The 25985-nt window shown below is 41.6% G+C and overlaps 1 protein-coding gene across 10 annotated transcripts in view; it reads right to left on the bottom strand.

Moving 5' to 3' along the window:
- The window catches only part of LOC137373899 (gephyrin), a 623883-nt gene that overhangs the window by 167254 nt on the left and 430644 nt on the right, over nt 1–25985 (bottom strand). For all 10 annotated transcript variants that reach the window (XM_068039448.1, XM_068039442.1, XM_068039444.1 and 7 more), the window contains one exon: nt 5891–5933. In XM_068039448.1, coding sequence (XP_067895549.1) covers nt 5891–5933 — 43 coding nt within the window. The remainder of the gene's footprint in view (nt 1–5890; nt 5934–25985) is intronic.

The raw sequence follows: 25985 nt of genomic DNA on the forward strand, positions 1-25985 counted from the left end.
GAAAACATTTGAATGCAATAATGTTTTATGCCCCATAATAATGTCATAATTTGTTTTAGCAGAAGTGCCACTAATGTATCATACACAATCACAGTTAGACCAATGTTTAAAAAGATAAATTTCAGAACAATTTTGTTTCAACTGAAGAATGAAATGCTTAAAAATTGATTGTAAAAATATATATACTTGGAAAATTGTAAATGTATTTCAAAAATCTGAATAGTTGAAATGACTAAGCTGTATTCAATGAGGTATGACTTAAGTCTTCAGTAGTTAAATGATCTGATTATAGCACACATGCAACAGTGTAGTTTACCAAGATGGCTTTGCAATCTTCAGGAGCAATAAAGTAACATTTGTACTTTTCTTTAAATGTAAGCCCTTTACCAACTAATCTCATCTTGTGTACAGTATTTATATTTTTGTAAGTATTACAACACATTTCAAATAGATAACTTCGATACAGTCATTAGGGTTCAATTCAGAGATGTACAGGCACATTCTGGGTATGTTTATTTTATTTTCAAAGGAACACTGGGTGATGACAAAAATCAGTAAATGAGATGAAAATTCAATGTTATTTAGATACAGTTTAGTGATTCTTGCCACGTTAACAGATGCCTGTACAGTTCTCAACAGGCTGTCACTTGTAAGGAAACAGAGTTGGCAAAACCACAATTAACGATTTTTCTAAATGATTAATATAGCATTTATGGGCAAACGATCAGACACTTACATTGTTTTTGTAGGAGTTTGTTTTTTGATTGTTTTGGAACAGTTGAAATTTGTATTCTAAATCTGGAGTGTAAATAAATATTTGGCTTTTCCACTCCATCAACCAACAGAACTGTGAATTGCAAAATTATTTAGCATAATTTTGAACAAATAAAACCCCGGACTTGTCTAAATGTACCAATTTGGCACAATTCTAATTTTTGGTGTAACATTCACTTCATAATCAATTTTGGTAAAAGGCAGATAGTGAAAAATTAGTCCTCACTAAATCAAACTAAAAGACATCAGTCAGAAATAATAATGCTGTTAGAATAAACTTCTTATGCAGGGAATGCAGATGAACAAAGTAAAAAAATCCCTTTGTTTTAGTAATGTAGAATCAATTTATTAAAAGTCTTTCAGTTATCCAATTTAAACTTCAACAGTCCTTCCTTCTCACCCTACTATAGTGGGAGCCCTAGCAGAGCCCACAGATTGAATATTCTAAAGATAAAACATTTTCCCAGTGATTATAGACCAGTTAGTCTCACCGCCTCTGAAGCCCATAGACTACCACTCCAGCAAGCAACGTTTGTCAAGTCGTAGTTGTACTTAGATAGAATTTTATAGGATCTACAGCACAGAAATAGAGCATTCAGCCCAACAAGCCCTTGCCTAGCCTCCTCCCATTCTAACTACTTTCTCCCACCCTAAACCCATATCCCTCTAATCTCTTCTCCCTTATGTATGCACCAACTCTCCCCTTATATACATCAATGCTGTTGGCTTTAACCACTTCATGTTGCAGCAAATTCCTCATTCTCACCATATATCTCTTTATTTATCCATGGCATCTTAAGCGCAACTAATTTTCTTATTTTTACTGGAATATATTTCTCCTAAACCCTATTGGTCTCCCCATTAAATATTGCCCACTGCTGTTCTATTTCTTGGTCAATATTTTCCCCCAGTTTACCTTCCTTAGCAACATCCTTATTTTCTTAGTTGGCTTTTTTGTCCAGTCTTTTACTTTGCTCTTTGAACTATCTGTAGCTGTCTCAATCATTACCTTACACCTTATGATGCATGCCAAGTTTTTGCTGAAAAAGTAAGTGTCTAAACAATGCACGTCGTTAGTAATACACAAATCAGCCAGCAACTTCTGGTGAGGAAGAAATACCCTGTGAACTGTGAATTGCCACAATTTGCCAGATGATTTGTGTAGCTTGACGAATATGGCATTTCGTCCTTTATAAAGTTGATCCATCACCAAGTAGCCCCACTACTGACTGTGCTAGCTAAGTCCTGAAGGACACAGCTGTCAGACTGGACCTGCAGCAGGTGGTGAGAGAACGAATGTGAGGGAAAATGCACTTGACCTTGTCTTTACCAATCCACCTGTAGCAGATGCATCTGTCCACAACGATATTGGCAGGAGTGACCACTGCACAGTTCATGTGGAGACAAAGTCCTGTCTTCGCACTGAGGACATCCTCCATCATATTCTATGGCAGTACCACTATGCTAAATGGGATAGGTTCAGAACAGATCCAGCAGCTCAAAACTGGATGTTCATGTGGTGATCTGGGCAATCAGCAGCAGCAGAATTGCATTCACCCACAGTCTGTAGCCTCATGGGCATATCCCTCACTCGACCATTACCATCAAGTTAAAGGACCAACCCTGGTTCAATGTGGACTGTAGAAGAGGAGCAGCACCAAAAAAGGAGGTGCCAACATAGAAATACAAGCATACTAAAGAGCAGAAGCAGCATGCTATGGACAGAGCTAAGCAATCCCACGATCAATGGATCAGATTAGAGCTCTGCAGTCTTGCCACAATCAGTCACTAATGGTAGTGGACAACTAACACTGATGGAAGAGCCCAGCACATCAGTGCAAAAGACAAGGTTGAAGCGTTTACAACCATCTTTAGCAGAAGTGCCGAGTGGATGATCCATCTCGGCCTTCCCCGGAGGTCTTCACAACTACAGAATCCAATCTTCAGCCAATTTGATTGGCTTCCCATGATATCAAGAAACAGCTGAGTGCACTGGATACAGCAAAAGCTATGGGCCCCTACAACATCTTGGCTGTATTGATAAAGATTTGTACTCCATAACTAGCCACGCCTCAAGGCAAGCTGTCACAGTACTGTAGTCGGCATCTACTTGACAAAATGAAAAATTGCCCATAAAAAGCAGGACAAATCCAATCTGACCAATTAACAGCCCATCAGCCTACTCTCAATCATCAGCAATGGGAAGGAAGGTGTCATCGACAGTGCTATCAAGTGGCACGTACTCACTAATGATCTGTTCACCGATGCTCAGTTTGGGTTCTGCCAGGACCACTCGGCTCCTGACTTCATCACAGCCTTGGTCCAAACATGGACTAAAAGAGCTGAATTCCAGAGGAGAAGTGACAGTCACTGTCCTTGACATCAAGACAGCACTTGATCGAGTGTGGCATCAAGGAGCCTGAGAAAAACTGATGTCAGTGGGAATCAGGGGGAAAACTCTCCACTGGCTGGAGTCATACCCAGCACAAAGTAAGATGTTTATAGTTGTTGGAGGCCAATCATCACAGCCCCAGGACATGACTGCAGGAGTTTTTCAGGGTAGTGTCCTAGGCCTAACCATCTTCAGCTGCTTCATCAAAGACCTTCCCTCCATCATAAGGTCAGAAGTGGGGATATTTGCTGATAATTGCACAATGTTCAGTAGTACCATTTGCAACTCCTCATATAATGAAGCCGTCTGTGCCTGCATGCAGCAAGGCCTGGTCAATATTCAGGTTTGGACTTACAAGTAGCAAGTGACATTCGTGCCACACAAGTGCCAGGAAATGACCATTGCCAACAAGAGAGATTCTAATGACTTCCCCTTGATATTCAACAGTATTCCCATTGCTGAATCTCCCACATCAACATTCTGAGGGTCACCATTGACCAGAAAATTAACCAGTCACATAAATACTGTGGCTACAAGAGCAGGTCAGAGGCTGACTCCGCAAAGGCTGCCTTCCATCTAAAAGGAACAAGTCAGGAGTGTAATGGCATACTGTCCACCTGTCTGGATGAGGGCAGCTCTGTACTGCAGCAACTTGCCCAGGCTTCTTTGACAGCACCTTCCCAAACTTGTAACCTCTATCTCCTAGAAGGACAAGGGCAGCAGGTGCATGGGAACACCACCACCGATAGTGTCCCCCTGCAAGTCGCACACCGTCCTGACTTGGAACTATATTGCTGTTCTTCCATCGTCGCTGGGTCAGAATCCTGGACCTCTCTACCTAACTGCACTGTGGGTATACCTTCACCACATGGACTGCACCTTCTCAAGTGAAACCTCCGACGGACCATAAATACTGGCTTTTCCAGCAATGCCCACATCCCATGAATGAATAAAAAAAATTGCACATCAATTGCCCATTAAACTCACGACAGAAAGTTAGGTCCAGTAATTAACAGCATCAGTGCCCTTTTAACATGTTAATTGTGAATGACTACCTATCAACTCCTATTGCCCAGAAAGTGAACAATTAAATGTGTGGAGCCTCATTTATATGTTCGTATGTCATGGTCAAGTATCAACTTTTTAAAATGTTAATAAAAATGTGAATTAATCTTTTTGAGCACCGATGACTGAAAAATCCATATTGACTGGCTATCCTTTCTGGGTTCCCAACAAGCTAACAGATCCTTCAGGTTTTGTTGCTGCTGTTGGCTGAATACATTAGAAGATCAAGAGATGGGGAAAGAGTGAGAGAGGGGAAGAAATGTTGAAGAGTGATGGGGAGATGATAAAGAGAAGGAAGAGAGAGAAAGGGGAATGAGAGAGTGGGGAAGGAGAGAGAGTAGGGAGAGTGGTAGGGAAAGAGATAGAGGTTGAAGGGAGAGGGGAAGACAGAAGGAAAAGAGAGAGGGAGGAGAGGGAGGAAGGGAGGAGGGGAGGAAGGGAGGAGGAAGGGAGGAAGGGAAGAGGGGAGGAAGGGAGGAGGAAGGGAGGAGGGAGGAAGGGAGGAGGGGGAGGAGAGGGAGGAGAGGGAGGAAGGGAAGAGGGAGGAGAGGGAGGAAGGGAGGAGAGGGAGGAAGGGAGGAGAGGGAGGAAGGGAGGAGAGGGAGGAGGGAGGAAGGGAGGGAGGAGAGGGAGGAAGGGAGAAGAGGGAGGAGAGGGAGGAAGAGAGAGGGACAGGGAGGAAGAGAGAGGGAGAGGGAGGAAGAGGGAGGGACAGGGAGGGAGAGAGAGGGAGAGAGGGAGGAAGAGGGAGAGAGAGGGAGGGACAGGGAGGGAGAGAGAGGGAGGGACAGGGAGGGAGGGAGGGAGAGGGAGGGAGAGGGAGAGAGAGGGAGAGGGAGGGAGGGAAGAGGGGGGAGGAGGAGGGAGGGAGGGAGGGAGGAAGAGAGAGGGAGGAAGAGAGAGGGAGGGAAAGGGAGATTGTGAGGATAAGAGGGAAGAAATCAGGAGAGAGAAAGGGAGAGCAGAGAAAAGGAGAGTGGGAGGGACCGACGCAAGTGCAGAGAAGCTAGAGAACTAAAGCACAGGAAGATTGAGAGACAGGGGAAGAAAGTTTGAAGAGAGTGATGGGGAGAAGAGTGATAGAGAGGGAAGCGAAAGTGGGGAAAGAGAGAAAGTGAGGAAGATAAAGAGAGAGGAAGAGCGAGTTGAGAAGAAGAGAGTGTAGGAAGAGTGGAGGAATGAAGTGAGAAAGTAGAACAGTGAGAGAAAAAATAAGGACAGTTTTCCTCTTGCCATAATTGAAATGCAGATGAAGGCAGGAACATTTACATTTCTATGCATTGTGGCTTATTTGCGCTATTGCAGGTTTGTTGTACAACAGTTCACAACCATGGGTACTGTTACAGTTACTCTTCTTGTGTTCAGACAGCAACGACTATTCAGAGAAGAGCCAAATAATGAGCTCCAATGGCAGCACATTAAAAAAATGTCAGTAAATGTGGATTATTTCTCATTTAGACCCATGTAATATTTACATATTGTCTTTTTTAAATAATCAAGCTGCCAGCAAATGCTAAATACACCAAGACAAAATTGCATTAAAATCAAAAAACTTGTATTTAGACAGATAATGCCAAGGAAATTCTGCCTGTGGGTGAACATTTTAAACACTCCTATATTAAAAATTGTGCGGTGATCAAAAACTAGATAAGTACTCACTGGCTCTCAGGATATTTTCCTTGCTGCTGCATCGTGACTGGACCTGCAAGGAGAATGGACATTATTTTTAATGTCTATATTATGTACATATAGGCTCAAACGTACAGACATGCAGTGAGTTATACAGAATAGATTATGAGGAACAAAGCTGGATCACCACGATGAAATGACAAAGTTTGTGTGAGGGCTACAATGGGGAAGCTTATGATTCTTCATCCTAGAATATTAAAATGCAAATGCGTGAAATCTGCAAAACCCATCAAAATGGAGGCAAAAGTTATTAGACAGACCATTATAGCTCAAAGAAAAGTTACATCAGATCTGCTAAGCATAAGTAGCCATGAAAACTGCATGAAAGAAGAAAAGTTTGTCAGAAATGAACGTGGCATGTTGCAATAAACTAATCCATGTAGAAGGGCTTGTGTGCTCTGGAGCTAGCAATATTCTTTAGAAATAAACACATACATACACACACACACACAGACACAAAACAACAAGAATTACACCATATATGAATTAGAAGGCTCTAAATGGGAAAATGATAATTGAAAGATTCTAAGACAAATGTTAAAGGCGCAGACTAGTGGACAGTGTTAAGGTGGGAGAAACAGACAGTCAAGAATCTTCACATAGATAGAATAGCAAGGAGCTAGAACTCATAGCGCAAAGCAAAGTTTGCGAATGGTAAAAGCTCCTTTGATCAGTAATAGTTACTCGCGAGTTGTATCCTCTATGCCTTCTGAGTTCATCTTTAAGCCCTTCCAACCTATGGTGGAGCTAATGCGTAAACAAAAACAAAAGATTTATAATGAACAGAGAAGCTCAGAAATCTAATAAATTTCTTTAAGAAATGAAATACATAAACAAAAGAACTAATGAGAGGTTTATTATAGGCTTGGCTTTTTACAGTTTTCAAACACACTTGCTACGAACACACGAGAAAACATGCAAATTGTGGAACCACCAGCATTAACCCACACATAAGACTGGGAAAACAGGCAGGAACCGCTTGCTGATTCAAGCAAAAAAGGGCCATAAAGCACAAAGGAAATGAAAAGAACATAAAACAAGTATCAGTTTTACTGCATGCTACGTTCCCCACTATAATCCTACATCATTATATTTTTGCATAATGATAATTTTTAATTAAAAAACATGAACATGCCTAGTCCCATAGGTCAGTGTCCCTCTCACTTTCTTTATACGAGCAGCTTTTTACTTTTATACAGCCCCTAACTTCTGACCCGTCAGTGTAAAGTAATTGACAGATCTGCACAGTAATTTCTGCGCAGGTTGGAATGAATCAAAGCTGAAGTCTCCTTTAAGAAATAACAATAACAAGCCTTTAGGAGCATGACTGGGATTGACCGAGTTGCCAGAACTATACATTTTTGAAAGGCTAAAAACATACTATGGAAGATTCTTTCAGTTACATGAAAACAAGAATAAATAGAAAAACAATGCTGACATTGAATGAAAAATGAATGCAATTCAATTGCTTTGTAATCTGTTGTTGCTATGAACTAGGGTGGGATGGATGGGCATCTGTACAACTGGTTTATAGGACAAAGAAAGCATCAGCTTAATAATGTACTGATGGCGAAGACTGATGTACTAAATTTGCAACCTTTTTTTGTTTACCCTCCCTTTTATCTTTCCGTACTACTGTTAACAGCATTATTTAGTGCAACCACCCCTGTGCTTGATAATGAGAATAAGGGAGAAACTTAGGCGAGAGAAGATTAATGGCGTAAGAAAAGCAACAAAGTGCAATATAAAGGTAGTGAGACATGAAAAAGTGAAAATGGAGAAAAATGTACAGTTCATCTCAAACACTAGAGCAACATCTGTCTCAATTCATATGTTAAAATACAATCCACTGTTGAATGGATATTTACATCCCTGATTTCACTAATTATATTCACACTCAGTTAATAGTTATTGTTTCAGTGTTATTAATATAGACTGAACAGTGCTTTCCGGTCACACCACTGCCATATTCATTGAGGTGGCACTAGCATCAGGTTGCTCTGACTGGTGAGACTGCACAGTAGTGTATGCTATTTAAGCCACAGTAACAATGCCTGACTTATTCTTATTTGGGGTAGACAGAGAAGGGGCAAATCTGTGACTTCAGTTACAAGTGTTCCTGAATAAAGATCAGACCTCTTTTGTATTCTTTTGGTGGGTGCCCTGTATATCCATACTCATGAACACGATCACAGCAACATAGAGGAAAAGCACAGCTTATAAATCCCCCATTGTTTTCTTAATTTGTGACTGTTTCCATGATTATATATTTTTTATATTTTTTGACTTTGCGCCTCCTTCTCCTTGCTACCTGTACGTCTTTATTTACTTAAATTATTGTGAAAGACCTGCTGCCTATCAACATTTGCTACTGGTTCACACAACAAGAGGGCACTACATTGGAGGATCAGGTTTTTGCAGTTAGTTTAATCAGGAGCTCAGCAGATGAATGCCCAAATACCACATAAAAGCTGGGCCTACTGCTTGCTTACATGCACATGTCCTCTTATTGGCTGTTAAATATGGCAAAAGCCAAAAGTGTGAAATAGAGCAGGAGGGAAGTGAATTCAGCCAGAATAAAATGGTGTCCTAATTAACTATCTGAATATTAATTTACCTAAAAAAAAAGGTGCAACTAACCCAACTACTGTCAAATCAGTTCAGACATCCAATTACGGCAGTTTAATTAATTCCGATTTGTCCCAATTTAAAAGGGTTGCTAATTTACATGAGTTATCAGGTGCCAAAGGTGCTTTAACCTATGTGGGCTGAAAAGATTTTAAATAATTATTATATTAATTCTTTAAATGATAGACAATAACAGAAACATTGCTGGAAATGTGATGATTTTGATTAAATGCATTTTATGCAGTAATGCTGGATCAGACAAATAAAAGTACCAATTTAAGTTTCAAATGGCAAAACAAGGCACATTCCTTTTCAAAAATATGGTGCCAGTTTTAATGTAAAACATATTTCAAGGAACCACTAATTTCACCAAACACATAGAATTGCATAGAACTTACAGCACAGAATCACACCATTTAGCTCAACTGCTCCATGTTGGTGTTTTTGTTTCACACAAGCCTCCTTCCATCCTATTTCACCTAAACCCATCTGCATATCTTTCTATTCCTTTCTCACTCATGCACTTATCTAGCATCCCCTTAAAAGGCATTTATGATATTCACCTCAAGTACTGTATGTGGTAACAAGTTCCACATTCTAACCAGTCCCTGAGTAAAGAGGCTTCTCCTAAATTCTTTATAGGATTTATTAGTGACATCTTATATCACAGCCACTCATTTTGGACTCCCCCACAGTACATTCAAATAGACTCCAGCCACACTGGATGGTAGCAACAGAGCACATGCTGAATTTCCCACACTCTATGAAAATATGTCCGTATTGAGGCCAATTAAATTAGTTTAAAAGCTCGTTAAGAGCTTGTTGGAGGGGGAGAGTGGAATATTTAAAGAGGTGCATGGGTTTCAGGAGTTCTCAGTTTTTGATCAGCTGCAGTGACGCGGGTACAGGGTGGGGGGCCAGTCAAGGCTGCTCCAGGGCATCACCCAGCCCCATAAGAGGGTCAGCAGAGTAAAGGGGGACTCAGAATTTGGTAAGAAGGTGCCCTTGGCACTGAGCAGGTGGTGGGGAGAGTGGGCACTCAGAACACATCACCACCCCCACCCCTCCTCCACTGACATCACGGAGAAAGAACAACAGGGCAAGGTTGTTAAGTAATATTGGGCAGCCACCTGTGCAAAAGGAAGACTGCAGCTGGCAATGGAACATGATGGTCAGATTTTGGGCCTAGTGGCAAAGAGGGACAACACCCTCTGCAGGAAAGGCAGAACTCCAAGCAACAGGAGAGAATGGGAGAGGAAAGAGGGGCAGGAAAGCAACGAGGCCATACCCTCAACACAGGATCTACTGTCAAAGATGGAGCTACCTGGAGTTGACCGAGACCCAGTGCAGTAGGAGACTGAGACTCTCCAGGGAGATGGTAACAGACATCTGTGCCCTTGTTGCTGAAGACCTCGCACCTCGTAGCACTGGCCATCACGCCCTGCCAGTGGCCGTCAAAGTCACTGTGGCCTGGAACTCCTTCACTTCTGGCTCCTTCCAAAGATCAGCTACGGACCTTAGTGGCATCTCGCAGGTCACTGATGTCCTCTTTGCCAGAGCTGGATAATATATTCTTTTCACGTGATACATCCTCACAGGCACAGAGGGCATTAGGTTTTGCTGCCATTGCTGGATCACCCCAGGTTCAGGCCATCATCAATTGCACCCATGTGGCCATCAAGGCATCCAGTGACGGGTCAGTGAGATCCATCAACAGGAAGGGCTTCAACTCCTTCAATATCCAGCTGATCTGTGACCATAATAAGCGCTTCCTTCACGTGCGTGCTCACTTTCCTGGCAGCTGCCATGACTCCTTCATCCTCCTGCAGTCCAGGCTGCCTCAGATCTTCATTTGAACCCCCAAACTCATGGATGAATCCCAGGGGTCAGGGATATCCCTTGAAGAGATGGCTACTCACCCCTTGATGGAAGCCCCAGACAGACGCAATACAACCAATGACACCTGATCAACAGGACACAAGCATTGAGCAGACCATCGGGCTTCTGAAGATGTGATTCTGGTGCTTGGACTGGTCAGTTGGTACCCTCCAATATGCTCTTGCAAGGATCTCGGAGATTATGGTGGTCTGCTGCGCTCTCTATAACATGGCCCTCCAGAGAGGTGTGGAGCTTGAGGACAGTGAGCCCGTGGAAGGAGACAGCTCATCTGGGTAGGAGCAGGAGGTGAGAGAGGAGGAGGAAGTGGAGGCGGAGGGAAATGATGTTGGTTGAGAGGTGCCCCTGCTGTACGATGAGGTGGTCTGCCACCCTCCAGGAAAAGGACCTCCCTCCTCTCCCTCGCGGCCTCCACCATTAGATCTTGGTCGGCATTGATGAAGTGAAGGGAAGCCATACCCTGGGTGCCATGCCTCCGGCTCTCCTGTGACATCTCGCTTCTCTCTGGAGCAGTGGAAAGCTTTGGCATAATCAGCAGATATCTTTCTTAGAGACAACCAGCAGCCTCAATAATGGCTGCTGTGGGGAGCTTAAATGACTCCCACACTTCAGCTGACCCACCTCCATTCCCGCCGCCACTGGCTCTAAATCTCCATACCAATCAAGGGCTCACCCACACAAATGTCTTAACTTGAATTAGTTTTCCACTGGAGGCAGGTATCTGACCCAAAAACAAACCCAGCTCCTGTTTCCTGGCTGCATGGTGAAAATTCAGCCCATTAAAAGTGTTTGTAGTCTGTCTACTCCATGTATTTCTCAAATAAAAGATCTGTTACAAATTCCATTGGGTGTTGTGTTGGTGCCTTTGCCACAAAAACTCACTCACCTAACTTTTTAAAAATGAATTCAATGACCGATTAGCCAGACACATTAATCCATTTAATCACAAAAAACATTACCTAGATTTACAAAGCAAACTATCTAAAACTGTAGAAGTGTTACCGATGGAATTCAAGAACAGTCAATAATTTATTTATTTATTTAGAGATAACAGACTGAAACAGGCCCACCGAGTCTGTGCCGACCAACAACCACCCATTTATACTAACCCTACAGTAATCCCATATTCCCTACCACCTACCTACACTAGGGGCAATTTATAATGACCAATTTACCTATCAACCCGCAAGTCTTTGGCTGTGGGAGGGAACCGGAGCACCCGGCGAAAACCCACGCGGTCACAGGGAGAACTTGCAAACTCCGCACAGACAGTACCCAGAATCGAACCCGGGTCGCTGGAGCTGTGAGGCTGTGGTGCTAACCACTGCGCCACCCTTTATACATGTCCAAGTCAGGATGATGTGTGACTTGAAGGCGAACCTGCAGATGCTGGTGTTCCCATGCTTTGTCCTTCTAAATGGGGGACATCACAGAATCAGGAAGTGCTGCCAAAGAGGCTTTGGTGATTTCCACAGAGGCATCCTATAGGTCAGAATTGGGCTCGCAGATGTATTTCAAAGATTTATTTATTTATTTATTTATGTGGAGATACAGCACTGAAACAGGCCCTTCGGCCCAGCGAGTCTGTGCCGACCATCAACCACCCATTTATACTAATCCTACATTAATCCCATTACCCTCTCACATCCCTACCTTCCCTCAATTCCCCTACTACCTACCTATACTAGGGGCAATTTATAGTGACCAATTTACCTATCAACCTGCAAGTCTTTGGCATGTGGGAGGAAACCAGAGTACCCGGCGAAAACCCACGCGGTCACAGGGAGGACTTGCAAACTCCGCACAGGCAGTACCCAGAATCGAACCCGGGTCGATGGAGCTGTGAGGCTGCGGTGCTAACCACTGCGCCGCCCATAAGTTCAGCATTTGAACATAAAAGGTAAAGGTGACATTTTTTGGGAAAGATTTTAGGGATTTTATGTAGGTGTCCGGGATCTCGGCCACCAGCTGAAGAGCCGGCGAGAGTCCTGTGTCACCTCCTCTGGGGAAGGCCTGCCACATTACATGACAATTAGGCATGTAAGTGGACAGTGGCGGGTCTTTCCCGAGATGGAGCACTCCGGTGATGCAAGTCCCCCCTGTTCAGAGCTGCTGGCCAATCAGAGGCTGATTCTGATGCTGGGTCCCTCGATCAGGCACTAAATGTCTTTTAACGAGAGACCCCACCCCCATCACTGGAGCCGGCAAGCAACCTGAACGGGTTTGCTAGTCATGCTCCCCGCATGGCAACAGGGCCCACTCGCCATTGTGTGTGAATCAACATTCTCAGCAAACTCTCTGTTGGACTTAAAATACCAATTGCAACTGCTGGGCCAAAACATAGCAGCTGCACCAAGGTGTGCCTACATCTGATAAATTTATACCAGAATTCCATGTTTTGCAGAAAGAGAAAGTTTGAAGAGTTTTGCATCAAATGGTGGTAGATCTGTTTTATGTAAATAACCACATGAAGTATATTTACCTGTATTGTCTGAGTGTAGGTAAGGCATTTTGTACTAGAATTAATGCATGTGGTTAAAACGGTGTTGCTGTAGCCATACCTGTGCGTAGTCTGCGATTTCCACTGGACAACATTTCTTTAAAGATAGCTGGTTAGGAACATTCTAGGTACAGTTCCACGGGCTGACCCTTTCACAACATGTATGAAGCCCAAAGTTGCATCGGGGTCCTAAGTCTGTCATAGGAACCTGATTTGCACGAGCTGACAAGGAGTCAGCCTGTTTTGACTCCATCAAGATAGTGAAAGCCCAGATGTCATGGGAACAGGGTGAAAAGTGGTGCACTGTGATTTTCAGCAATCTACTGTCCCATTTTTTCTCAATGGAAGGGATGAACATCTGTGTTCTTGCCTGCCATACCTAAATAAGACCATTCTTGAGGCAAGATGCTCTCTGCCATTCCTTGCAGCTCCCTGTGTCCTGCACCATTCTGGATTTGCAGGGTAAGCAATCTGCTCCAGGTCCTCAATCAATGCTGCTCTCAAATTCGGCACAATGTAGGTGCACAAGAATGATTCTTCTCTGAATTTCCCATGCTCTACAGAATACTTGGCCTGTGCTTGTCCTTTCAACCATAGTGTGTTAGGCAGTGTAGTGCATGGGAGAGATGGTGAGCATGAACTGTCCTACCACTCCACGATACAGCACATTTATAGGGGAGATCTTCTGATTGGTATTGTTGTGTATGAATTCTTCAAGCTTAAAAATAGCACACAGAGGAATGTTAAGCATTCATGTGTGAACTTTGCCAATTGGAAGATGTGCCCTTTTAGCTCCTCTTTGCATTTAAAGTACTGCATGGTGAGAAAGGCCTATCATCATCAACAAGCAGCAGAATAAAACAACAAATGATCTTCAACTTGTTCCCATCTGAAATTGTTAGCAGTTTTGATCGTCTAAACTTCACTATTTAGATTATTTTCTTATTCCTTTCATTCGAGTGGAGTTTTGTAATAATTCAGAGGAGAGTCAAGAAGAATTCAGCTAACAGCACATCCAACATGATTAGCATTTAGCTTCAATTGCACACGGTCTTAATGATCTGGCAAGCATAAGTTTCTAATTCAGAAACTGTTCCCAAAGGGTGTTATGCCACACACATGCTGCTTTACAACCATTTTAGTTAAGGAAGACTGAACGTTACGCACATAGAATAAGAATAGATGAGCAGAAGCAAGAAGCTACAATGTAAAACACTCAATTTCTTAGGCAAACCAAAGCAATTTTTAAAGCTTTGTTTTTGTTGACAAAAGTATGTGTTGGGATGGCTACCTTCAGTCCATCAATGTAGGTTGGAATACTGCAAGGAAAGCCAATTATACTAGTAGGGGACGAGGAAGGTAAGGCAGCACTTGGGCTGCATACTTGTAGAACTGGAAAATAAACTATCTTGTCGACAAAGCCAGTGCAGAAAACAACAGTTGAAATATGATATCTTGGAAAACATTTTAGGTGTATTGTGAAATTTCCATGAAGTCATAAAACATGCAAAAAATCAAAACAATGCACACTCAACAGCATTAGGATGGTGAAGCAGTTGGCAATTAATCTGAATTAAAGACTGGCATGCTCAAGTGGATATTACTGATGATACAGTAAAATCAAAAAGCTACCAATTACTTTTCAAAGTGCTACAGATTATGAAGAATGCACACAGTTCTGATTTGCAAACTATGCTCTATTTTAATGGACACAAGACGTAAACTAATTGTAGGACTATCAGGTGGCGCCCATTCGAGCGAAAGTCAACTTCTAACTGCCAGAGACTAAAATAAGCCAAATTTGAGAGTCATGAAATGTTAACATTTGCTTTGAAAATCCTATCTACAAATCTCCGACAAGGCATGAGGGAGATTGCCAAGGACATCAGCTTCAGTCATGCAGGCTCTTAAACTCTGAAAATTGGTTTGTGATTCGAAGCAACAAAGCTGTCTAACATTAAATGGAGATGTGAAAGCAGTGTTCTTGCCTCATAAAAACATCCACAAATTCATCTACTACTCTTTTCCTATGTTGAAAAAAACATTTTATGAATTGCAAATTTAAGTAACACAAAAGGTTCAGACGATGTAGTTCAAACCAACTCCATGTCAAATTGTTAGGAAAATACTTTTCATGTTGCCCATTACCTTAAAATAACATTACAGCATTTGTATCATAATGATATAATTCATTCCAATATAAGTAATTTCATTGGCTGCAACATGAATCCCTGGTCGTAAAAACGACAATTGACCTCCTAGGCTTTTTATTTCCCCAAAAAGTGCAAATTTTCTTTAAAGTGCAACCCTTGGCATTGTAAATGCTTACTGCAGGAGAAATAAGGCTTACGTGCCATCAACAAGGTAGGAAGCTTTGGAACCACATCACTATGCGCTGCATGAAAACTGAAATGTTACTTTTGTTTATATCCAAATGCAAGGGAACTTCTGCCTGACATTATTATAATCTACCCCTAGGTGGCACTGCAGCAGTGCAAACATTATCATTTTCCCCTTGACCCTAATGATGAGGCAGAAATTAGGCATTACTATGGTTCATAAAATACTATATTATTAAAACAATATTATTAGTTTAGGTTTTGGGTTTGTTAATATGATCCAAACATTGTCCAACGGGACATTTCTTCACATAAACAGGCAACCTGGGACAGCTGAAAACATCCAATTCATCTCTTCTGGTCAACAGATAGTTTCAGGAACTTCAGAGAGTTAATGGCATTGTGCTTTTCTAGCTGTCACTTGTCATCCGAGTATCTGAACTTTTTGTTGACTTTCTCACCAGTCTCCTCTCAGCTATATTGTCTATTTCCTGCTGGGAGTTCTTAGTTAGAGATCCTTAGGCAAAGTATTATGGGCCTGACCTGATCTGATCTCATGGCAAAACAATACCATCCTCATTTGTCATTAGCTGGGAGGCTGGCATTATCATCTTCCATCTCATTCTGCCACATTACTGTTCCTCTGTTCATTCTTAATCCCAAATATACTTTAGATATATAGCTGATATTTAAAAGTTATGAAGGGAATTGGCCAAGTTGATTTAAATGTTTAACTTTGATGAAAAGCTCAAAATCCAGAGGACACAAGTTAAAGATTAGGAAGCAAGGAAGTAAATCAGGCAGATATTTTTTCCCAAGCAGTAAAATAAGCTACGAGGGCAAAAGCCTTTGAAACAGAATGTAAAAGATGTTCAAGCGGCAATTAGATACAGTTCTGGAGAAAGAAGGGACCGAGAGAAGTTATGAGGAGAAGACAGGTGGGAAAACTAAAAATGCTGGTAATCTGAAATATAAACAGAAAATACTGAAAATACACAGATCTGTCAACATCTGAAAACACAGGTAGACCTTGGGCCAAAATAATATCTGATGAATGGTCTGACTAAGGGTGTCCAGCTTAAACATTAACTAAAAAGCAAAATACTGCAGATGCTGGAAATCTGAAATAAAAACAAGAAATGCTGGAACTACTCAGCAGGTCTGGCAGCATCTGTGGAAAGAGAAGCAGAGTTAATGTTTCAGGTCAGTGACCCGAAACGTTAACTCTGCTTCTCTTTCCACAGATGCTGCCAGACCTGCTGAGTGGTTCCAGCATTTCTTGTTTTTATTTCAAACATTAACTTGTTTGCTCTCTTCTCAGATGCTGACAGACCAATTAAATATTTCCAGAATTTCCTGTTTTTATTTCAGGGAGTAGGTGAGGGTTGATCAAAAAGGAACTAGCTTGTTAGGTCTAATTGACCTTTTCTGTTCAAAAAATTATTCTGCTACTTTTACTCAAAGGCCCAGGTTTCAGTTCTAGAGCATGGTCCTAAAAGTCCAAAAACTATCCACAGTGAGATGCAGAAGATAACATCACTGGCAGTCAAGAAAGGATAACACAATATTCATCTTTCTTGCTGTATTGGTGCAGATGAATAGAGCTGCTGGCAATTTAACAGACTGCATCTTCAATTAGCAGCTGACTTTCTTCCCTTGGTTCAACTATACAAGCAGATTTAAGAAAACACCACAGCACTCTTTACTAAGATAGCAGCCCTTGTATATTAAAATTATAGTACTTATGAAAGGAAGTGGAGAGCAAATTCCACAATTTATGTTGGAATTCCTTATTCTGTGCTTCAGAATTTTGAAGTTGAAAAGACTATGCACAGGTCATTTAGACTTGAGTCTTGTGTGCTTTAAGATACGGATGGTTGAGGTTGTACAGATTATTTCCTAAATAAATTCAACTGGTTCCTTCTTCAGAATCTGTTAGGATTCAGAGACCATTTAATATAACAACGTCGACCATCAAGATCCATTTGTTCAGTCAAGTATTGACAAGTAGGTGACCAGCTGTTCATTTTCACAAAATGCTTGGTACCTTCTCCATGCCTTTGTGTCCATGGGTGACTGGCACTCTCACTTGCCTGGGGTGGTTAGAAAACTCACATCTCTGTATAGGTGCTTGCAGTAAAGAGGATAAGAGCCAAATCTTGTACGACTATAAATGCTCAGCGACATTTGAAGGTGTGACAATGCTACTTCATAACAACATAAGAATGTTTCAACAGGGAAAAGGCCATGTGAACCACATTTTCTCAAGTGGAAACTTTAGAGTTTATTGTCTTAGCTTTATCTTTGATTTTCTAGAGAGAAAAAATTAAGCGCAGGCAAAATTTCTTCCACATTCAATTCTTTTGCAATTTTTAGTAAATGGTATTGTGTTTTATCATTTACTTTTAAAAAAATAGAATTATCATAGATATAAAATGCTCAATTATCAAGGTCTTCTTGGACTGTGACTTGCAGCTGTGATACGGCAAGATGAACCATACACTCCTTGAAAACTTTAATCCAATGAAGTCCAAAAACTATATGACAGAAGTCACTTATGTGAAATCAATATTTGTATTTTAAGCATCTCTGACATTGACCATGTGTCTCTGAATAAGTTATAACAAGCCTTAGAAGAACTTAAAGCTTTATTAGTACAGAACTTGAGCATTGCTGAAAATAGAGACGTGTTGTCGAAGCTTTTCACCTTGCACTCATCAGGACAATCACAAGAATCACCAATGTAAGGGAAAACAACAACTTATACTGCGTGAGAAGAGCATGTTGATTGGTTGGCAAGTGAACTCTGATTGGTAGAGGCGCAGAATGCACCAGTTTACGGTGACTGACAGTTAACTGCCAAGCTTTGTTTAAAATTTAAACCAGGCAGCTTGACTTTTATTGGTCAATACATTGCCCTGAGGAATGAACCAGTGAATGGCTGTCAATTATTTGTTCAGCTGAAGCAGGCGCAATATTCTTTCTGCCTGCAAAAAACAGCGCCCTGTACATTAATATATGTAGCTTCCAGTACATGCAAATACGTCACACTACGAGCCCTACTGATAATTTTAAATAGGTTGTCAGCAAAATTCTTAGCACACTGTGGATTATTTAGCAAACGTTGTCCAATTGCAGAATCACATCTAATGTTGGACACTGTGTTTTGAGTTTTGCATGCATTGGCTGGTTGGGTACAGCCTGTACCTTGCCAATTGCGAACAGCAGAGGGACATGTTGTTTGACACGATCCGCTAATCTTTGGGACGTACGGCCTCGGATGGTGATGGCAAACACGAGGGGACATAGCTTCAAGTTGAGGGGTGATAGATATAGGACAGATGTGAGTGGTAGTTTCTTTACTCAGAGAGTAGTAAGGGCGTGGAACGCCCTGGCTGCAGCAGTAGTAGATTCGCCAACTTTAAGGGCATTTAAGTGGTCATTGGATAGATATATGGATGAAAATGGAATAGTGTAGGTCAGATGGTTTCACAGGTCGGCGCAACATCGAGGGCCGAAGGGCCTGTACTGCGCTGTAATGTTCTAATTCTAATTCTAATTCTATATACCTAGCATAACACTGGCATTGAAATTCATATATCACATTACTCATTCGTGTGATAGGCTTTTTTTGGCTTGACGGCAGCATCCTGTTCATGGCAAACACCACACATGTTGCTACTGCATAGTAGCAGCATGAAACAGCTAGCTTTATCTGTTGCTCAAATTTTTGGGATACATTACCCTTCCAGGGTAATTTGAGGTAGATTGGGCACTTTTCAGGGCCGAAAAAGACGGCCTTAGGTCCATTCATAACTTTGCGCGATATACAACGAGAAATGATCTGATCAGGGTACCCATAGTCACGAAGGATGTCTTTGATCCACCCTATTTCAGCATCATGCTTGTATGGTGAGCAAATGGTTCGGGCCCTGTTTATGAGGTTGCCGATAAGGCCAATCGTATAGCACGCCTAACTGTAAGAATCCTAAAGCGTGTATTGACCAGTGAAGGTAGGCTTGCGATAGACTGTGGTAGAAAACCCCTTAACAGTTTTTTCAACAAGCCTTGACCAATCAGAGTCAAGCTGCCTGGTTTAAATTTTAAATAAAGCTTAGCTGTTAACTGTCAGTCACCGTAAGCTAGTGCATTTGCCATGGCAACGCCTCTACCAATCAGAGTTCACTTGCCAATCAATCAGCACTCTCTTCTCACGCAGTATAAGTTGTTGTTTTCCCTTACATTGTTTATTCTTGTGATTGTCCTGATGAGTGCAAGACGAAAAGCTTCGACAACACGTCTCTATTTTCAGCAATATTAAAGCTTTATGTTGAGTGTGATAGATGCAGTGAAAAGTTTCTATGCTACTTTCCCTCAGCCGTGAAATCTCATCCTCCACATAATTTAGGAAGGTAGCATCTTGAATTAGAGGTGTTTAACCATATCAGATTTCAAAATAGTATTTGAAAGGCAAAAAATGAACTTCACTGTGGTCTGAGGTTCTATATTTGCATTTTTTGGCATTCCTTTATGAACAGCAGGATCAGAAATAGGGTGGAAGGAATAAATCTAGTAAACAGAAAACATACAATGCATTACTGAGTAGCAGGAATTGCAATATTTTAGAGATCTTAGGCAATTGCTTTCAGAGCTAAAGTATTTCTAGAGAAGCACAGTAAAACGTAATTGAGAACATGTAACCTACTTCCACATACATATGTGCATGCTAAACAAAAATTGATAACTTGGTCTTAAAATTGAGAAACCTAGGTCTCATAGTACAAGGGTGAGGAACAGTTCAATTTTGAGCTGGATCACTAGGCACAGCACTAACGAAAAGGAGATGGGATGTTTTTTGAGGAAGAGGAAAGAAAAGCATCAGCAGAGCTTCTACTTTTGGTTGTATTTGCTTGCAGTTACCAACAATTTTGTGATATTAACAGTTGCCATTATTCTCTTGGCTTATAATTATCTTGAAAGAAAATACCTTAATTAATTTGAATAAAGGTATTGTCTGAATTTGTTAAAATTTTATGAACTTTTGAATGTTAGAAGGACATACCAAACATGTAGAAAGGCTGCTGGTAAGTTTATAAGTATGACATTTTACTTTTGCTCACTTATGATTCAACTTTATTCAACAATGGTAAACTAAAGTTTTGCATCTGAAAGACATAATGTCCTTTGAACAATGAAAAATTTCAATTTCTTTTGAATCTAATATGTGCTGTTCTTTTCCCTACTTCTATTGTTTTTGTTGCTAATACCCGGCTTCCTCCAGAGGCTTATAGGAATTTTTCAATTACAAAAGGAATGAGCTGAAAAGACATGGGCGGATGAACCAAATAAGGATATGAATTTGATATGGTACAAAGTAACTGTCTGATACGAATAAGCCAAATTGAGTGCATGTTACTGCACTTCTGAGAAACTTCAACTGACAGAGGATCTTGGGTGATTAGCAATATCAAAAGGAAAATAATTTAATGTTTAAGAGATTTTCACACGTTTTCTCAACTGACCCAAAATTATATGATTTTCTATCACAGAGAAGCATATATATTATGCAACTAAATATGTTGTCATTGCACGGAGTATATCCGAGTGCCACTAGATCTTCACAATCTAGCAAAAGGACTTTGTCCCACATAGTACATGCCAGGTTATGTACTTGAGATTTTCCACCATGTGTGAAATTAGCTTACAAATCTGGTTTATCTACCCTGCAGATGCTGCAGATTTGTAATATGGCTTTAAATGACACACATTTACAAAGCTCTATCCACTGCTTCGCTGGCTCACATATGATCTTCTCTTCTGCACTATCCAAGTCATAATGCTGCTTTCACTATGGCCCAGTTAAAGCTCTACTATGCTAAGTATGGAAATGAACTGCAATCATTTGGACCTGTATACTACACATCTTCTTACCATAGGTCAAATGGTTCTATAATAGAGCATTTACCCTGTACTAGGGAGCATGGACGTTAATAGACAACTTCAGAAATCCAACAGTACAAGGTTCATCCAAACTCAGAAAAAAAATTGAATGTCTTGGCCCAGCCCATGTCACAGAGCACAAATTTATACTCCTTATGGTGCAGTGCTAAATTGCAGCAATGCCCATCCAATTCAAGATTTTAATGTGTAGTAGGTGAAGTCAATCCAAACAAACAGTCATGGAAAATCCTGCCAAATGTTAATATCAATCTGTGCAGGCTTCATTCAGTCAGACTTAAGGTATCTTAACTAATCAGGTTCACTTTGATGAGTAGTCTTTACAATTGGATCACCTATTACCAAACCTAAATACGCCAAAACATTCAGCTCATCTTGTTAAGGAAGGTTGGGACAGACCATTTCCTTTTCATGGCTGTCTTGAGGTGGACATATTTTGAAGACTTTAATCAGACGAAGTCCACAGATGTCTTGCAGAAGGAGGGAGGAAACAAAACACTTCTTCAACTAAATATCTGAGTCACTTATTACTTCTCAAACCAGATTTTACTGGATCCAGCCTTATTTTAATTTCCACATTGCCCAAATGAATGTATCCAGGATGGGGAGCGGAAATGTGCTGCAATCATAATAAGTGCATTTATAACCCATTTAATCATACTTTTGGAAGCATCCTGTTGCAAAATCTGAGAGCTGAAATAGAGGTTCATTTGCTATAAAGGGCAGTAAAAAGGGTACAGCCATCTATTTCTCAATTCCAAACCAGCTAATCTCCATCGCTGGAGGTACCTGCAGCCCAGGTGCTATGCGGCATATGTGGCAGGAATATGAAGAAAGAAACAATGACTTTAAGTGTCTGAACAGAAAGATCGAAAAGCTTAACTTATTATTGGGGCCACTAGCTTTCAAATGGGCTTTTGTGTTCAATTTTGATAATCGTATATAAAATAAAATAAAATTTGCACATGAATGTAAATCATGATTTGCATCACAATTTGCATATGATCTGGTTCACAAATGTCCTTTAGGGAAGGAAATCTGCCATCCTTACATGGTCTGGCCTACATGTGACTCCAGACCCACAGCAATGTGGTTGACTCTTAAATGCCCTCTGAAATGGCCTAGCAAGCCACTCAGTTGTATCAAACCGCTACAAGGTCTAACAGAAGGAATGAAACTGGACGGACCACCCTAGGCACCGGAAACGACAACGGCAAACCCAGCCCTGTCGACCCTGCAAATTCCTCTAACATCTGGGGGCTTGTGCCAAAATTGGGAGCGCTGTCCCACAGACTAATCAAGCAACAGCCTGACATAGTCATACTCACGGAAACATACCTTGCAGACAACGTCCCAGACACCACCATCACCAACCCCATCCCTGGGTATGTCCTGTCTCACTGGCAGGACAGACCCACCAGAGGTGGTGGCACAGTGGTATACAGTTGGGAGGGAGCTGCCCTGGGAGTCCTCAGCATTGGCTCTGGACCCCATGAAGTCTCATGGCATCAGGTCAAACATGGGCAAGGAAACCTCTTGCTGATTACCACGTATCATCCTTCCTCAGCTGATGAATCAGTGCTTCTCCATGTTGAACAGCAATTGGAAGAAGCACTGAGGGTAGCAAGGGCACAGAGTGTACTCTGGGCAGGGGACTTCAATGTCCATCACGAAGAGTAGCTCGGTAGCATAATTACTGACTGAGCTGGCCGAGTCCTAAAGGACATAGCTGCTAGACTGAGTCTGTGGCTCTACCTGTTGCAGATGCATCTGTCCATCACAGTATTGGAAGGAGTGACCACCACACAGTCCTTGTGGAGACGAAGTCCCGGCTTCACACTGAGGGTACCCACCATCGTTTTGTGTGGCACTACCACCGTGCTAAATGGAATAGATTCCGAACAGATCTAGCAACTCAAACTTAGCATCCATGAGGTGCTGTGGGCCATCAGCAGCAGCAGAATTGTATTGGACCATAATCTGTAACCTCATGGCCTGGCATATACCCCACCCGACCATTACCATCAAGACGGGAGACCAATCCTGGTTCAATGAAGAGTGCAAGAGGGCATGCCAGGAGCAGTACCAGGCATAGCTAAAAATGAGGTGTCAGCCTGCTGAAGCTACAACACAGGACTACTTGCAGGCTAAACAGCAGAAGCAGCATGCAATAGACAGGGCTAAGCGATCCCACAACCAATGGATCACATCTAAGCTCTGCAGTCCTGCCACATCCAGTTGTGAGTGGTGGTGGACAATTAAATAACTAACAGGAGGAGGAGGCTCCACAAATATCCCCATCCTCAACGATGGGGGAGCCCAGCACATCAGTGCAAAAGACAAGGCTGAAGCATTTACATCTATCTTCAGCCAAATGTGCCAAGTGGATGATCCATCTCCGCCTCCTCCTGAGGTCCCCAGCATCACAGATGCCAGTCTTCAGCCAATCTGATTCACTCCATGTGATATCAAGAAATGGCTGAAGGCACTGGATACTTCAAAGGCTACCAGCCCTGACAACAGTCCGGCAATAGTACTGAAGACTTGTGCTCCAGAACTAGCTGCACCCGTAGCCATGCTGTTCTAGTACAGCTACAACACTGGCATCTATCAGGCAATGTGGAAAATTGCCCAGGTATGTCCTGTACACAAAAAGCAGGACAAATCCAACCTGGCTAATTACAGCCCTATCAGTCTACTCTCGATATCAGCAAAAAGATGTACAGGGTCGTGACAGTGCTACCAAGCGGCACTTGCTCAGCAATAACCTGCTCACTGATGCTCTGTTTGGGTTCCACCAGGGCCACTCAGCTCCTGACCTCATTACAGCTTTGGTCCAGACATGGACAAAAGAGCTGAACTCAAGAGGTGAGGTGAGAGTGACTGACCTTGACATCAAGGCAGAATTTGACCGAGTATGGCATCAAGGAGCCCTAGCAAAACTGGAGTCAATGGGAATCAGGGGGAAAACCATCCGCTAGTTGGAGACATACCTAGCACAAAGGAAGATGGTTGTGGTTGTTGGAGGTCAATCATCTCATCTCAGTCCCAGGACATCACTGCAGGAGTTCCTCAGAAAGACAAGGGCAGCAGATGAATGGGAACACCACCACCTGTAAGTTCCCCTACAAGCCACACTCCATCCTGACTTGGAACTATATCGCCGTCCCTTCACTGTTGCTGGGTCAAAATCCTGTAACTCCCTTCCTAACAGCACTGTGGGTGTACCTACACCCCAAGGACTGCAGTGGTTCAAGAAGGCAGCTCACCACCACCTTCTCAAGGGCAATTAGGAATGGGCAATAAATGCTGGCCTGGCCAGCGACACCCACATCCCCGAACGAATGAAATAAATTATTTCAATACAATCCGAGGCTGCTTTTGATTACCATTTCAGTGAATTGAACACAGGTGTGAACAGTTCATGCCACTTTTGATATGATGGTTTATGTAACTTCTAATGAGAACCAAACATGAACAATTAAATTCTTTCAGAGATGAGAAATCCATTCCTACAAAAATTTACAGCATTCTGGTGAACGCACTGGTAAAGTGCTCTTCCATGGCAGAACTTTAACATCTTGCTCAGTTCCTTGTAAAAATATGAAAACAAATGCGCAACTGCCTATTTAATTTTTATTCATAACAAAATATTCCTTGCTCATCATAACTTCAGAATAACTAAACTGTAGTAGAACTTTGCCGATTCGAAAACTGTTGTACAATGTCAGAAGCTATGAAACAAAAATTACATTTTCCAAATATAAAGTCAAGCAATTCAAAGATGTGAATTACTAAAGCAAGGACACAAGAGTTCTAAATATAACGTTCTCCTGCTGTGCATCCATGTGGATATCAGCTTGGCCATGAAGCCTCCCAGACTCAGAAGGCCCACTAAAGTCATAGACTGAGCACACACAGGATCAATACCTGCTTGGGCCATGTTCTGGAGGCCTGTCTGTGGAACTGCACACAGCATAAGATGCCATTTTCGTCAGGATGGGAAGAAAGGCAGAAAATTTAATGAAAACAATTCAGCATTTTTCTGTTAAAAATAAGTGCTTTTTCTGTTCAACAGAAAGGTAAACCACAGAAAACTAAAATTAGAAAACAAATGGCATCAAATTCACAATTAATGTCAGTTTACTCATTTTACAGTAAACAATTTATGGCAGATGATATCCAACAGGTTACGATCTTGGAGTCGATTTTTCTTCAATTAAGATTTATTTGTTTTGCCATTAATTAATAGCAGAGATAATCTTCAGATAAATAATTCCACTAACACTCTCACTCTCCCTACCTCTTGCTGTTAGAAACTTTCTCATTTCTCCTTACTTTCTCAATACAGCCATGGTAAGCGGTCCTTTGACTTTGTATCTCTTGTTCTTTGTAAGCTGTAAAGTTGTCACCTAAATGTTCTTCCTTCCTATATCCCTGCTGCATTGAAATCAAGACTTCAAATTGCCTCCCACTTCGACTTTCTTTCCTAGGAACTCAAAACTGATGAAGTCTTTAACTCTCACTATCTTTCCTTCTACAATCTTCATGCTTTTAAAAACCAAGTTTGGTGCAATCTAATTACAAATTAATGAGTTTACCTCAGCTTTTCTACTCTTTTTCATATTCAAACTTCACAACTAAAAAAAAAATTACCCAATATCTGACCACATCAATTGTAGAATGATTCAAATCAATTGTGTGTGTTTTTAAATGTAAATACATAACCCTGCTTTTAATCTAC

The sequence above is a fragment of the Heterodontus francisci genome, chromosome 9 (genome assembly GCF_036365525.1).
Source record: "Heterodontus francisci isolate sHetFra1 chromosome 9, sHetFra1.hap1, whole genome shotgun sequence".
NCBI classification, from domain to species: Eukaryota; Metazoa; Chordata; class Chondrichthyes; order Heterodontiformes; family Heterodontidae; genus Heterodontus; species Heterodontus francisci.